The sequence below is a fragment of the Macrobrachium nipponense genome, chromosome 6 (genome assembly GCF_015104395.2).
Source record: "Macrobrachium nipponense isolate FS-2020 chromosome 6, ASM1510439v2, whole genome shotgun sequence".
In the NCBI taxonomy this organism is placed as follows: domain Eukaryota; kingdom Metazoa; phylum Arthropoda; class Malacostraca; order Decapoda; family Palaemonidae; genus Macrobrachium; species Macrobrachium nipponense.
Genome location: NC_061108.1, coordinates 21121942 through 21138713, shown reverse-complemented (window position 1 = coordinate 21138713; position 16772 = coordinate 21121942). Strand labels below are relative to the sequence as shown.

Below are 16772 nucleotides of genomic sequence, written 5' to 3'. Positions count from 1 at the left end.
CACCTCCTCCTCCCACGCTCTTCACAAGCTGGCCGCAGGTGTGATCAGCTTTCCATTGACAATTGATTGAATTGGTAATGGCTTGTCTGAAATTGAAAGCGCGATGTCCTCAACCCGTTCCATTGGTAGAATCAAACTATAACACTGAGCTACCCCTTCTCTGTCTGTCTGTCTGCATGGGTTCGTTTATGCTTACTCCATTATTGTGAACACATTTATTTACCATGTATGTATGGTTATTTTATATATGCGTGCCGGGAAGATGAGGAAATATTTTCCATTAGAAAATAAAAAATTGAAAAATCATATTACATCAAAATACCACCGTCTGAAAAAAGAATTGCATTATAGGCCTTTGATGGTTCATTATGAACCAAGATTAGAGAAATGAATAGGAAATAAATGGATTTACAAGATATGCTCGTAGATATAGAGAAGTGTATGCACCTGATACCGTGACCGCTCTTGATATATGGCGCGTGCTGGGAGATAAAATGAACAGTTTAACGAAATGTTTCAAATGATTATTTTTCAGTTGTAGATTTATTGATTATACAATTAATGGAAAGCAATGGAGATGGTACGAGGATTCATGTCACATGTTTCAGTTATGATTAGAATGGTGTTGCCGTTTTGCTCGGTGTTTTTTTTTCTTTTTTTTTTCTTATATGAATGTAGCGTTTATTAGCTGAGGAACATCAAAATGATATTAATAATTTTTACTAAGGATAAGGTTAGCAATGTACATGGCTTACTATTCACATCACTATTGATCAATTACGGGGGGCTGCTCTATGAGCAAGAGCCCGTGCAGGCATGAGGTCAGCTAAATCTAAGACAACATATTGATCTAACTAAACAGGTTCTTGTGCCTCTTCCCCGGCCTCTGTCTTCCCCATTATCGCAGCCACGTGAATAATAATGCTGATAATGTGGACTTCCGTCAACGATTGTTTTTCCCTTGAATTTCCTTCAGTTACAGAGACGTCTCTCTTCGCGAAGCTCAAAGACTTGAAAAGACAGGATTTTTGGCCCGTTCAGTAGCGGATTGAATACCAGTATTAGGTCCCGTTTCCTGTGGTTATATTTATGCCGCTGCTTTAGAATTATTTTAAAGCCTTCTTCTAATACAATTGTTTATATATTTTTCCATTCCTCCCAAATATGCTTGTGGATACTTCAAGGATTTAAACATATTTTGTCTCGCGGACACACTACATACACACACACACACACACACACACACACACACCACCATCATCATCATCATCATCGTTTCCAAAGTCGCGTTACGCACACGCACAAATATATATATATATATATATATATATATATATATATATATATATATATTATACATATACATATATATATATATAATATACATATATATATATATATATATATATATATATATATATATATATATACATCGAGCTACAAATGTCCTTTAATATCTAATTCACTCAACCTCGGATTGATATATTTTCATATATGTTGAACCGAAGGGAAATTTTAAACATGTATGAAAATATATTAATCCGAGGTAGAACGAATTAGATATTAAAGGAGGCATTTGTAGCTCGACTTAGTCTCTGATTTGTCACTTGTGGCGATGACTATATATATATATATATATATATATATATATATATATATATATATATATATATATATAATATATATCTATATATATATTATATATATATATATATTATATATAAAGTATCACGTGTTTGTATGTGTTTATGTATTATGCATCTATATGTAACTCTTTTGGCTCACTGGGATTCGCATTCGCACTACGTTTCTTGCTCATGTATTCGCATGGCCGTAAACATACGCATAAATAGTGCAAAAAATATCGCTCTGAATCTGGTCTCCCTTCACTTAGTAGGTAATCTCCGACACCCTTCACTTCCTTTGTTCCTTTTGGCCGGATTCATCCCCCCCCCCCCCCCCCCCCCCCGCTCCCCCCCCGCTTCCCCCACCCCCCCTCAAAAAAAAAAAAAATGGGGGAAGAGAAATATTCAGATGCATCATCTTGCCTCGATGATTTTCCTGGAAATAGCTGGAAGGCGATTAGAGGCAGGAGATTATTTTTTTTTTTTCTTTCTTTTATCGCCTTTCTGCCTTTCATCAGCCTTTTCTTTTTATAGTTTCCAGATGGTAATTTAAGGCGTATTACAGTGCTGGTGGTTGTTTCGACATACTTTTGATGTTCTCTTTTTATTTATCGATTCCGTGAAATTTCTTGAGCTATTGTTATTATTCTTGCTTGACTTATTTTTGCGACGCACCTCATAATACAATGACAGTTCTCTCTCTCTCTCTCTCTCTCTCTCTCTCTCTCTCTCTCTCTCTATCAGTGAGCAGATGATCTTCATTTAGTGACGGCAGATAGATATCTGCATCCGACGTCAGTGTATCTGGTCGTCATTGTCTTCTCACGCTGCTTGGCATCCATCCTAGCGTGCAGTGGTATCGGCTGGGGATATTTAGCGTCAGCTCAAAGGATTAACTAACTAAGCGCAACGAATGTGCATAGTTAGGGATTTATCTCTAGTACTCATTCATCTTAGCTAGCTGCATAGTTCAATGTGCAAATCAATTAACTTCGCAACTGGTAAAGCAGAATCATTTAAACCTCAAAATGCCATTATTGGAAACTTCTACTTATCCTTAAATCTGAGTGGGCTTAATGTTACCCTGTAAGTCCTGATTAATGAAAAGAAAAGAAGAAAAAACTTCGATTCTCTTATTTCAATTTTTATATGAGAGAGAGAGAGAGAGAGAGAGAGAGAGAGAGAGAGAGAGAGAGAGATTCTCCACCTTGATAGGCCAGGTCATATTGCCGACCATCCAACTTATCAAATTTGATTGCACTACACCGGCTGCATAGAGACTGAGACATCCCGTTTTAATTTTGGTCTTGGATGTATATTTATATATGTATTTGATTTTGTTATAGAAATAACCTCAAAGAGTAATAACAGTAAAGAGGAACCGTTCAGTGAAACTAATTTTACAGGGAAAGAGTTGTGCATTTGCTAATGAGTTCCTTTGGGCGTTAGACAATCCCCTTATTTTAGACATCGATTTACAGCCACATATTTTCATTCTGATTTATATATATCTGGAAGTTCTTCTCTCTCTCTCTCTCTCTCTCTCTCTCTCTCTCTCTCTCTCTCTCTCTCTCTCTCTCTCGTTATTCCCATTAACCACGATGGTAAAAAAAGATTGCCCTTTAGTATTCTCGTCTTTTGATAAGTCGCATAAAAAACACACATTCAATTCCTTTTATTCCTAAGAATAATTAATCTCTCCACGTTCCCGTCTCTCTCCCTCTTTGAAATATATCATATATATTTTTCTTCCCTTATCTTAGTGGGTGAATCTGATTGGAGTTTTTTGTCTTTCATGTCGTCTTCTATGATTCCCATTTATTTTTTCTTTCCTCTCTATCTTGGATGGCTTTAAAAGTTTTTTTTTTTCTTAGTGGCCTCCTTTGAGGGGACGCCATTTCTCGCAGGAGGTGCCATATTTTTTGAGTCATAAAAACTTCGGAGAGTCGGTTCCTTTCCCGAAAAGGGAAACTCGTATAGTTGAACGCGGCTCAGATTCTGCCATATGCCGAAGCTCTGGACCCACTTCAGTTTTATGAAACCCTTCTTTCTTATACATTTGACCCTTTCACAAATTTCTCAGTATATGGAATTAAATAGGATGCAATAATTGAATGATTGCACACACACACACACACACACACACGCACACACACTGGAACTCTGGAATGTAACACAATGCATATAGGCAGACACCACTGGGGGAATGTCCAACAATACGGTACACACACACACATATGTGTGTGTGTGTGTGTGTGTGTACCGTATTGTTGGACAAACCCCACTGGGTGACTGACTGAATTACCAGTGGTGTCTGCCTATATGCATTGTGTTACCTCCCAGAGTTTCACGAAGAAGAAAATGGGATATTTTCGATCTGGCAATAAAATGCATTGTGTTACCTCCCAGAGTTTCACGAAGAAGAAAATGGGATATTTTCGATCTGGCAATAAAATGCTGTTCTAGTTAGTTATACATCATGTCAGATATTTGTGAGAATTCTAAAACAAAAGCCAAAAATCAAGTTTTGTCCGGCATCAGTATCGGCATGATGTTTTCCATCCATTAAAAAAATTGCATTTTATAGAGAACAAAAATTATCAGGATTGGTTCGTCAGCTAAAAGTGCTGGTAACTCGCCAGTTTTGTAATAGCTGAGATTACTCTTGTTATTGACCATTTATGAAAAACTGGAATATTTTCCTGGGACCCCATGAAACTCATCTGTATATTAGGCAGCAGGCAGTAGATCAGAGTTCCAAGTTTTGAAGGTAGAATACGCTGGAATGGGCCACATTCTTGAAATTTTAAATGAGTCAATTAATGCTACCCTGAGAGAGAAGGGTCATGGTTTTAAAGAACGACCAAGGCGTATTGTATGATTCACCAAATAACATTACTCTTGTAGTAAAGAACCCAAGAACTCCAAGAAAGCGTAGTGCATATGATCTTTAACCTTTAAAATCCAGGAGACATTTTATTAGAATTGATGCAGTTTATTTCAAAACCACCAACTACTCTTACTGAAATCAGCGAACCTCATCTTTTAAAATTATTTTGGGAAAGGATACAGCCACTCAGTTACTGCTGTGAGATACGTAAAGCTCCTTGAGAAATGAGTGTGAAAGGAAATGGCATAATGAAATCCCAAGAGTATCATTAGATTCTTCAGAATTTTCCCTCCACGTGAATTACTTAAATTGAAAACTAATATTGTATTATTATTTCCTTTATATTTTTAAAAAATAAGTCTTCCGAGATCTACTTTTCCTATTATTTTCATATGATATTGCAATACGCTGGAGCAGTTCATGATAACAATGCCTACCACAAAAGCCTTTGAATGACCAATTCTTTGCTAATTTAGATAATAACTTTAAAGATTTCATCAGCGTGGAAAAATAAGCCTGGAACCAGAGTAACACTGACTTTGATATGAGGGATGATATAACCGGGGATGGATGGGCCTCCCTCCCCTGAATTTTTGCGGACGTGTTCGGTTTCCGTCTTCGTGGGGCGATCCATCCGCACAAGATGTTTTAATTAACGAAATGTACGAAAAGAAAAAAACCCCAAAGAACATTCCTCCTCGAGGGGGAGGCCAGCAAAAAAGGACCTCTGTGGATCAATACCTCACAACCACAAGTTGACTTCGCTGTTTCAGTGGAGCAACTAAAATCTTAAGTTAAGTATCATAAGTACGACTCTCTCTCTCTCTCTCTCTCTCTCTCTCTCTCTCTCTCTCTCGCTCTCTCTCTCTCTCTCTATATATAATATATATATATATATATATATATATATATTATATATATATATATACCTATATATATATATACCTCACCTTGATGAGAGCAAGTATGATCAGAAGGGCTCCTGTCTCGTCCACCTCAAGGGCGGTGTTTCCCATTGATACAAAGGTATAAAGTGATGAAGGAAGACACCATCGGTAGGACGATACCTACGAAGACGATGACGACCCTCTGATGCATTTTTTTGGTCGGTGTATTGTTCCTGTTGAAGAGAAAAAGGAGATTAAAATATGACTGTCAGGTACTGCGTTAGACATTCATTGCATTACATGCCTGATTCTGGATACTTTGGAAAAAATATCAGTTACCGTCAACTTACAGGTGGTTCGTCATTGAAAAGCTTATTTTATTTATTTCGGTATATACTGCTGCCGTTTTATTTCATTTGGTCTCTTTTGAAAATAATGCAGTAAGTGTGGAACGATTAGGAATGTTGATGAAGAGGCGTTCAAGATTCTTCGTTCTTACGCAGAAGCATATATATATATATATATATATATATATATATATATATATATATATATTATATATATAAAGGTTCTTTGCCACGAAGGAAAAAATGAAAAAGCGAGATAGCCAAGTACTTTCGGTCCTGTTCGGACCCTTTACTGGGGCAACTGATTTTACAGAGGACAACATAGTCAAAATAAGGCTTTAATATCCAAACTGACACTACAAGATTAGCAATAATGGCGATTTATACATAGCATCACGTTTTATATACTTCGTGATCAAGTTATTCATATATATATATATATATATATATATATATATATATATATATATATATATATATCATATATATACTATGTAATTACATTTATAATTTACATAAACATCCAAGATGATGCGAGACATCTACCTTGCCAAATGTTTACTCATACAAAAATATTTTACATCGATGTGATGACTGTCTTAGCGATCACTTGTCAAACCGTCAGAGTTGGTAGAATTCACGTTTTGGAGTTTTCCCTCCCGCACGGGGAAGTCAGTCCTTCTTTTTGCCATGATGTGAAGGTTTCGTGACTGGTTCTTTAGGTTACTGTCATCCGTGGAAAAAAAAAATCAGGATTCTATTCTTTTATTTCACAAAAGTCGGAATTTCAGTCACAATCTCGTCCGTTTTATCGGTTTAGTACATTTATCATTTTTCATGGTTCATGGTACATTGAAAAATTGTACTCTAGTTTAGTTATCAGCTGATAATATCATTCTTTTATCGAGTTTCCCTTTTCATAGGTAAGAGCAACACTGATTCATTCAGAGAGAGAGAGAGAGAGAGAGAGAGAGAGAGAGAAAACGGTTGTGATTATTGTAATAGTAATGGAGGCTTCAAGTTTGTTATGAACTGTGCATAATAAAGGAAATAAAGGAAGGACTTTGTGGAGAAAAATAGGCCGAGTGACTTTTGCCAAACTAAGGCTATAGACCTTGACATACGAGAGGGGTCAAGAAAGTCTAAAAGAAAAAAAAAATGTAGTCCGTAAAGATTTCATACAAATGGAAAATAAGTTGTATCAAACATGTTTGCAGCTAAATCGAGCTTAAAGCCCATACGAGCGTGCGATATGTATGTCGTGTGTACCCAACATGCACAAATTATATTGTACATGCTGATGAGACCGAGAGCAGGGTCACTAACTCCATACTGCTAAATAAATGACTCAGAAGTGTTTTCTTTATCTTTCTTTCTTTTTGCTGTGAAGTCCGATGAGGTCGACTGCGCTTAGTGTTTGTAACGAAGCGTATCGACTGCTTCAAAGGCAGTGACTGGTGACATAGCAGTTTGCATCACTCTTATAATAAGTATGTCACGGGAATTCAGAAAAGCAGACTCATGTACCTCTTATGAGAAAAAACTTGTAGAAAAATATAACTGAACATCCTCATCATAATAATTCTGACTGCACTGAAATGAATCAGCTTCAGTGATGTATATCCTGATATATTTTAATTTCAAAACAACGAAGCAAATAAAGAATGAGAACTTTCGGTATAATGATAAATACTTTTCCTCCATAATCCACACGTTACCTGAAAATTTCAGAAACATTGTCTAAATGAAATGATAAATTTCAATTGAAATTTTACTCAGTAACTTCTTAATGGTAAGAGTTTTACATATGCAGGACAACATGGCGAGTGATTCACATATGTAGGACAACATAGTGAATGATTCACATATGTAGGACAGCATAGCGAATGATTCACATATGTAGGACAACATGGCGAGTGATCGATACGTGTGTTCCAGAAAAGGCAGGGTAATGTGGTATTTTGTGCGAAATATACTTAAAGGAGATTTAGATAGTTCAACTGAATAGATTCGTTAAAAACACTTCAATTAAGGCTGGAATAATCATTCTGAATTAGTAATCGCTCGGAAGGTGATTAGTAAGCGAAGGAAATAACAGATATTTGAATAATAATGAAAGCTTCGGATCCTTTGTCTTGATCAACCATCAATTGTAATTGTTATCATTGAATGTAAATTCCAAATGATAAATAAAAAAACTATTATAAGGAAAGAAGTGCATGGAATGGAAAACCACTGCAAAACGCCGGGAAAATGATAAAAAATAAGAAGCGCAACACTCCATGTGCGACCAACGTTCGGTGTTCAGTAGTAGAAACTCCACCTTATGGCTTGCTGTTGGCTGTGAGGTCTAGCCCAGCTGATTTTCTACGCCGGTGACTGACATGACTCGCCTTTTTTTCTCTATTTTGTTTGTTGTATTTTATTTGCTTGTTTATTTGTTAGTTATTTACTAACGCACGTTTTCGGTGCGTGATGTTTGTTGTATTGATTTAGCTCTCTCTCTCTCTCTCTCTTTCTTTCCCTCCGTATGTTTGCCGGTTTGTCCCCGTTCCCCCCTTCCCCCCCCCTTCCTTCTCTTCTTCTCTCTCTCTCTTCTCTCTCTCTCTCTCTCTCTCTCTCTCTCTGCGTGTCTGTCCTCTCAGTATAAATGTTTTTTTCTTTTAAAACAGTGTAAAATAAAAATTCCTTTTTTAAAAGCAAGATTTCTCTCTCTCTCTCTCTCTCTCTCTCTCTCTCTCTCTCTCTCTCTCTCTCTCTGCGTGTCCTCTCAGTATAAAATAAATGTTTTTCTTTTAAAAATCAGTGTATAATAATAAATATTCCTTTTTTCAAAAACAAAAGACTCTCTCTCTCGCTCTCTCTCTCTCTCTATTGCTATATATATATATATATGTATATATATATATATATATATATATATATATATATATATATATATATATATATATATACAATACACATACATACATGCATACACAACACACACACACACACCCACACACACACACATAATAATATATATATATATATATATATATATATAGTAAAATATTATATACACACATATATATATATATATATATATATATCTATATATATCATAACATACTACATGCATACACACACACACACACCACAACACCACACATTATTATATATATTATATATATTAATATAATATAAATAAAATTAATTATACATATATTATTATATATAATATATATATATATATACACATATATACATATACACGCATACATACACACACACACACACACACACACACACTTCTTTACAATTTATGCCGCTACTCTGCTTTTTGTTTCTAAACTGTAATTCATTTATTTGGATCAAACGGGCAAGGAATCAAATGTCAGATAAATCAACGTATACTGAGTATTTACTACCTTAAATAGAACGGAACAAAAGAGTAATGCGATCTTTACAGACTTGAATAAAAAAATCTACATTTATAATGATAGTTAACAAGTGAAAATAAAAATAATAATGATAATCTAATTACTACTGTATTACATTTTCGAAGTTGATCTGAAACCCAGTCTAAAGAAAGTCAGCAATTAATTATTCATGAGGATAATGACAATAGCATAAGTGTCTTTGTCGTCTCTAATGTTGCTCAAAACAGCTGCTGTTCCTCATCTGATGATGCCTGTCTGGCCTCTCTTTAAGTAATGGTCGGCAAACCTTATTGCTTTTGTTGTAGTAGACGGTAAAACCGTTTCATTGTGTCATTTTCTTTTTGTGTCGTGAATAGTTTGCTTGAAAATAAAGGCGAGAGATCTTGTACCACGTCATTTTCCTTCCGTCATGGGTATATATACAACTTAGGTTATATTTTATATAGCTCAGGTGGAGTAGAGAAATTGTGTCTCCTGGTTTTCTCCTTCAAACCGTTTCTAAAGTTCCCGCTTGAAAGCTGCTGTTATTCATCATCCTGTTGATGTATAATTATCAGTTACTTTGTAGTTGTTGGCGACCTGATTAGAACATTGAGAAACGGTTCTACAAACACAGGAATTCATAACAATGTTGAGGTCATTTTTCGTCCATTCAGTAATGCCCTTCAGACACGTCCCAACCAGGGTTGGGGGCAATTATGAATTGAATTGGAATTGATGCTAAAATTGCATGAATTGGAATTGAATTGGCACTGAAAAAATGAATTTTGAAATAATTGGAATTGATTTGGAATTAATAAAATAATTGAAATTTAATTGGTATTGAGCCGAAAATTGAGATGAATTGACATGAATTAAGGCTAAAATGCAATGAATTAACATGAATTGATGCTAAAATGCTGCGAATTGATATGAATTGATCCAAACACCCTTATATGTATAACAAATCTTGTTGTTAAGCTGGACCTTTACACACCATCTCATTAAAGCTAAGTTACAGGAATTAAACCTCACATTCTTGAACATGACGTGTTATAGATAGATATATATATATTTATAGAGATAGAATAAGGCTATAAAGAACAGAACATGCGAATGATGGGCTATTCTAAATTTTTCAGTTTTCCAACTCTACTGTTTTGAGTCATACCCGTACCGGTCTTGTACCCAAAGTACAGATTAAGTCTTGTCCTGCGTTACATGCCCTATCGTATCAGCTACTATGGTGTTTGGTAACCATATTCATATGATCATAAGTTCCACGTGTTACACAGTATCTCATTTATGCCAATTAACAGGAATTATACCTGCCAATCTTTTTGTTTATAAAAAATATTATATATCATTTTAATACAAAGTTGTGTTCTGAGATTTTGTAGCATTTGTTTTTACCACAGACACAATTTGGAGTACCTGAGTTGATAAGATAGGCCTATAATATGGGGTAACATTTTTATAAGGCAAAATTTTGAGAAGCCAATTTTTTGTTAATTGAAAATGTGAGCTATTTTCATTAATTGAAAATGTGAGGTATTTTTTAAAGTTGTAAAATTTTTTGTGGATGATGAATGCTGATACTTGATACAGATGTGAAAAACTTACCTGAGGTGAGTAAAATTTTAAGTCTTGATTAAGTCTAGATTATTTAATGAATTGTAATTGAATTAGAATTGAAACCCTCATGATCTGAATTGAATTGGAATTGAACATTTATTTTTTTAAAATTATTGTTTAAAAATTATTTGAAATTTAATAGAATTTGATAAATTCGCAAATTTTGTTGAATGGGAATTCATTTGAATTGATAAAAATGAATTGACCCCAACCCTTGTCCCAAGGTTCATTGCATCTGACACTGATACCTCAAACATTGCAACGTCATAGCTGACCTGAATCTCCAGACAAGGAGGAGTTCAAGCTCTGCCGAACTCATTAGTGAATATAAAACCTAGATATTTTAAGGCCAGGGACTACCATAAAGATTTCGTCGGTGTGTCGAAGGTACAGCACAGTGTTATAAGGTGTGTGTGTGTGTGTGTTGTATGTTTAGCTGAATCACGAAAATTTGGAACGTGATGAATATATAAATTAAGGCAACAGCCACTTCTTCACTTTTTTCGTGTGTGTGTGTGTGTGTGTGTGTGTGTGTGTGTATGTATGTTTGAGTGTCTGTGTCTGTGTAGGTGCCTGACCTTATGTGTGTTTATGCTGGTACAGTTGGTGATGAGTTCTAAAAACTTTTAATCACCCGTCGTCTATTTTCAATGCGGTTGAAGCAGCGGGGATTTTTAACACGACGTACGCGCACTAGTTCTCGTCAGAAGATGTGGTTTGCTCGAGAGAGAGAGAGAGAGAGAGAGAGATTCTTTATCTCTGGAAAACGTCTGCGGTGAGTCCATCCCACAAGCTGACTGACCAGAAATCATGCGTGGGAACTTACAATTCTCAGAAACAGTTTTTAGATAAATGTCAAAATGCGAAGTACAAATGATCTTCGCATGCAAATGCCTCACAAACATGCAAGAGCAGAGAGTTCTGAAGATGATATTTTCATGACGTCTTTGTTAAAGGCGTCCTACCAATTATACGATGATGTGATAGAGGTAACATACTTGTTTGGTTATCAAAACCAATTAATTGTTCGTTTCTTTGACGAAAACGAATAAGTGTCGTTCTGCGAGGATCGAGATTGTTTAAATTTAAATGATCCCCTTGGGTATTTATTGTAAAAAATAATGGAAAAATGCTTTTCTATTTAATGACCAAATGGAATCATCCCATTTTTAACAGTAAAGTGGCTGTAAAATGGGGTATTTATGAGGAGATTAGAACAGAACAAATAGCAATGGTAATAAGCAGGCCAGCTTCATTGCCTGTCTAATGGCAACTAGAATAATTCTTTCACATAATTACGTTGAAGGAATAAATGCGAATTTCAACTTTTAAAACCGACTTCTCGTTAGTCGAGCGAAATTATTTTAGCATTAAAATTGATAATGACTAATTAAGCTGTCCCGTGATGGTTAGTTAACTTGTCCAATACCTTTCATGTCGATGAAAAAGCGGCTGTAATTAGGGTCGGTGGAATTAACAGTAAAAATATTAGTTAGGGAAGAGCGTCTGTTTGTCTGCCATTACCTGTTGCAAAACTGGATGGACGTTTCTGATAATACATTATTTCACGTTAACATACATTTGCCGTTGTGTTGTTATGCATGTAAATTCTCAAGTACAAAAATGAATGTATGTACATAACTACTTGCAAGCCTAAGTACGTGTAATGTTCAGTGTTTATCTCGCTTGTATAGTATATATATTTATATATATATATATATATATATATATAATATATATATATATATATATATATATATATATACATATATATACATATATATATACTATATATAATATATATATATATATATATTATATATGTGTGTGTGTGTGTGTGTGTGTGTGTGTGTGTGTGTGTGTACTTGTAAATAAAGGCAAAATCCACGTAGGAAATTGAAATAGTCCAGTAACTGCTACGAGACCTTCCGAACTTGTCTTTTACCAAGTAATAAAGTACGACAAGTTGAAAGACCTCGCAGCCGTTACTCCATTGTTTCACTTTCCTTCGTGGATTTTGCCTTTATTCATCACGTTCCAAGTTTTCGTAATTCAGTTATACATACATACATACATACATATGTTTATATATGTATATAAAATATATATATGCGTGTGTGTGTGTATTTGTGCATATTTATTATGCACATTTTATAGAACGCACAATCGCGGTTCGACGAACTTCAAAGGCATTAAAAGACCTATTATGTAAATTCTTGTTCAATATTTACATTATGACAATCAAGAATGCTTTTCTATTCGAAGCTTCCTCGCTGCATCCACATATGTGTAAGCGACTGAACTGAACAAAAGGTGTGTTTTCTTTGTCAAGAATTTGCAGAAAGCAGAGCGTAGATTATAATTTAACTCAAATCCAAACTAAATGGATGGTTCCTATATTTCAGTTTCATGTACATTGCATGTATGCGTGTTTTAGAGCAGTGGGACGTCCTCTGATCAGCTCTGTGATCACGAGGCAGAATTCGGGAGTTGACCTTCTGGTGTGCCCTTTGTTGATCAGAATAGGAAAGAAATGGCAGTTTCCATTGTAGTACAAGTTAGTGCTTTTATTTTTATCATTGCTTCGAATACAATAATCAGTCTCATCGAAAGTTTTATTTGAAGATTATAGCGTGGATTTTTAGTACCCAAGAAATATTGGTGGTTTCCCAAGTTATTATTCTTATTAATACTTTTGACCTATAAAATCCACTTGGGTTTGTTGTTCATGTATATGAAAAGTTGTACAGAGCTATCGAGAGCCTGCTCAGCTCTTGAGTTGATGACGTCAATGATATTCTTCATTATAAAGCGAAATATCTTGACGAGTGCTAATGTAACTTTCGTGCATTGCCACGGATGTCTGCAGTTAGATCTGCTGCTTGCAAGAAACCTCAGATTCCTCCCGAGTGTTCGCTCGTGGTTCGTCTCTCTTAATGGTCATTGTGAACAGGATGTTGCCAGCCAGCAGGTACAGACGTCCGCGCATTTTACCACATTTTTTTTTTTTTGTTTTTTTTTTTTTTTTTTTTTTTTTTTTTTTTTTTTGCTAAACGTGGCTATTACGAATTTGGGGTTAGCCACCTGATGAGAGAGAGAGAGAGGGGGTGGTGGGGGAGTATACGTTCCTTACTAAAAGACTGTCATTTCAAACTGTGTTATGCTGTTCGAAATTGATGCCTTCTCCACTTAAATGTTGCTCTCATTCCATTGCAGATTTCGTCCTTCTCAACTAACCTCTAATTCTCGCTATCCCACGTTAATTTCCTCCTCCGTTTCGCCTTTTTTTGGTTTCATTTCCTCCTGTGAATATTGCCTGCATTGTTACGAAACGGGCGGGGCTGATATAAAGGCACTTACGCAAAAATTGACGATCATTACAGAATTGGTCTTCGTGACGTCCTGTCTTTTAGGGTTAACGGTTTCCTTTCAGATGAAGAAATGTTACCAAGTTTCTTTTCCACTTGAATCGAGAACTGTGCTTTCGTAGCCCGTTTCCTTGAGGGATGTCATCATTGCCTTTGTGTGTATTCTAGCTTCTCTGCATTTTCTTGGAATAATTTTTTGAATCAGTGGTTAAATTATTAGTACTGGATGAAGACTCACTTATGAAATTATTATTTTTACCATTATTATTGGAAGTAACCTTCATCCTGTATTAACAGCTTTTTTTTATCTTACATAACACACACACAAACAAACACGCTTGCTCGCTCGCGCACGCACACACACACACACACACACACACACACACACATATATATACACATACGCAAATATACACGATGTGTGTGTTTGCGCCCTCGCGTCTATATATTTATAGCTTTTAGAAAATAAACGAAAAACGAAGAGACTGATTTTTGTATTACGGAAACTTTAGATACAAAAACGAATTCCATGGTTTATTCTTACACGAACACATTCCTAATATTGTCCATGTCCTTACTCAGTATAAACCTTTCCCTGAATTAGCAGGCTTTTACAGTGCCTTCGTCCTCCTCTGTAATTAAGGTATATTTATCATTGAATTAAGCGCAAATGCTCATAATTTATACAAGAACAAGGTTGCACGCACTAGATAGCAGTCATATATATTTATATTATACTTATATATATATATATATATATATATATAGATATATATATATTATATATATATATATATATATATATATATATATATAATATCATATTATAATATATATAATACAATATTAATATATATATATATATATATATATGTATATATATCAATATATATATATATATATAATATATATATATATAATATATAATATATGTATTGGTATTATATAAATTATATATATATATATATTATATTATATATGTATACACATTACATACATGCACATACATTCATATACACGTCAGAAGCACATTGAATACTCCAACGCCACTACGATCTCCCGGTTAACTTGCTTGTGCTTCCTCGTGTATATATGCATGTATTTATATGTATGTATGTATATATGTATGTATATGCATACATACATACATACACATTCATCATACGCCTTCTCCCCATATATATGGTAACCTTCCGATTCTTCAACACGTCGTATATTATGCGATTTTTAGCTTCATGCTCTAATGCACCCATGATTGCTACCCACCCAAGTCATGTAACAACTACGTATGTAATTCACTTTTTAGGTAAAAAAAAAAAAAAAAATAGAAGGTACGATGGTATATAACAGAATGTGACCAAAATAGACCTGATCGCTTGTGAAAGGATGTACTAATGCTGCTGAAGTTGCCTCTTTGGTAATCATGCACTGAGTCAAGTCCGTGGTCTGATCAGAGTGCAGGCGATGTTTTCAAGCCCCTGTCCCCCCCCCCCCGAGTTTGTCCCCCCCCCCCCCCCCCCCCCCCCCCCCCCCCTGACAACTGACCAGCAGACCGGCCGTGGACAAAAATAACTAGTGTAACCTCATACAGAAAGAAGGAAGGCTGGAAGGAGAGGGAGAACGAAGAAAAAACCGAGATCGTTGTTTGCCGGAAAAGACCATCATCGTTATCATTAATTTTAAGACTTTATTTTCTCCTCGATTTAGGGCGGTCTGACATAAAAGAAGCACAATAGTTCTTTCACTGATTTTTACAGTCGCGGTTTCATGTTCAAGAAACCGGTTAGACAAGCGCCAATTCCTCTTTTCATGCGAGTTTTCTTTATTATTATTATTATTATTTTTAACTCTAAAGTATATAGTAACGAGAGCTAGCTTTTCCTGGTCAGACACACGAGCAACAGCTTAGTAAAGTCACTAAGTGGTGCCATGATCAAAATTCACTTGAAAACATTTCAGTCTAAGTTCTAATGATTACATTTTGAAGTCATTTTTGAGAGAGGCTTACGAGGAGAGTGTATTTTTTCAAACCTTGTTAATAAGCCGACAGGAAAAAAATATTTCCTAAAAGGAAGTTACAACTGGTTTTGACTCGATATATGTTATGTGATTAGTGATTATTTTGGAAAAATGGAAATCTGCGAAGAACATTATTGGGTCTCTCTTGGCATCCCTTTTGCAGATCGATCATTTTTGCATTTTTGTGGTTTCATGTCACCCATGCTCTATATTTTGTTTAATAAGGGGTGGCCCAACACAACGGTCCCTACCGCATTCACATTTGATTGGGGTATTCGTGGAGCAACTTGATTTTCCCTCTAACATGTTTTCATCGAGCCGTCATCCACTTTTCTTCTCACATGACCAAACCATCTGGGGTTATTCAGGGCCATCCTTTTACCACTGTTATGTATCTCCACGGTTCAGCTGATACATTATTCTTCTTACGCCACTTTTGCTACCTTGAGATATAGTGTGTCAGAATTCCAAGCCACTGGTACTCCTTTATCAGCACTGTTCAGGCAGTGCCACCCATTACTACTTTGTTGGTCATATAATTGGCTGATTTTACTGACTTGCTTTTAAAAATCTGCGCAATAAAAATCCTTCATAAACGTT

At 35.3% G+C, this 16772-nt stretch overlaps 1 protein-coding gene across 1 annotated transcript in view; it reads right to left on the bottom strand.

Annotated features, from left to right (window-relative positions):
* LOC135216018 (uncharacterized) overlaps positions 1-16772 on the bottom strand; it is a 40446-nt gene that overhangs the window by 8659 nt on the left and 15015 nt on the right. The window contains exon 2 of the mRNA XM_064250956.1: positions 5466-5635. Coding sequence (XP_064107026.1) covers positions 5466-5531 — 66 coding nt within the window. The 5' untranslated portion in view covers positions 5532-5635. The remainder of the gene's footprint in view (positions 1-5465; positions 5636-16772) is intronic.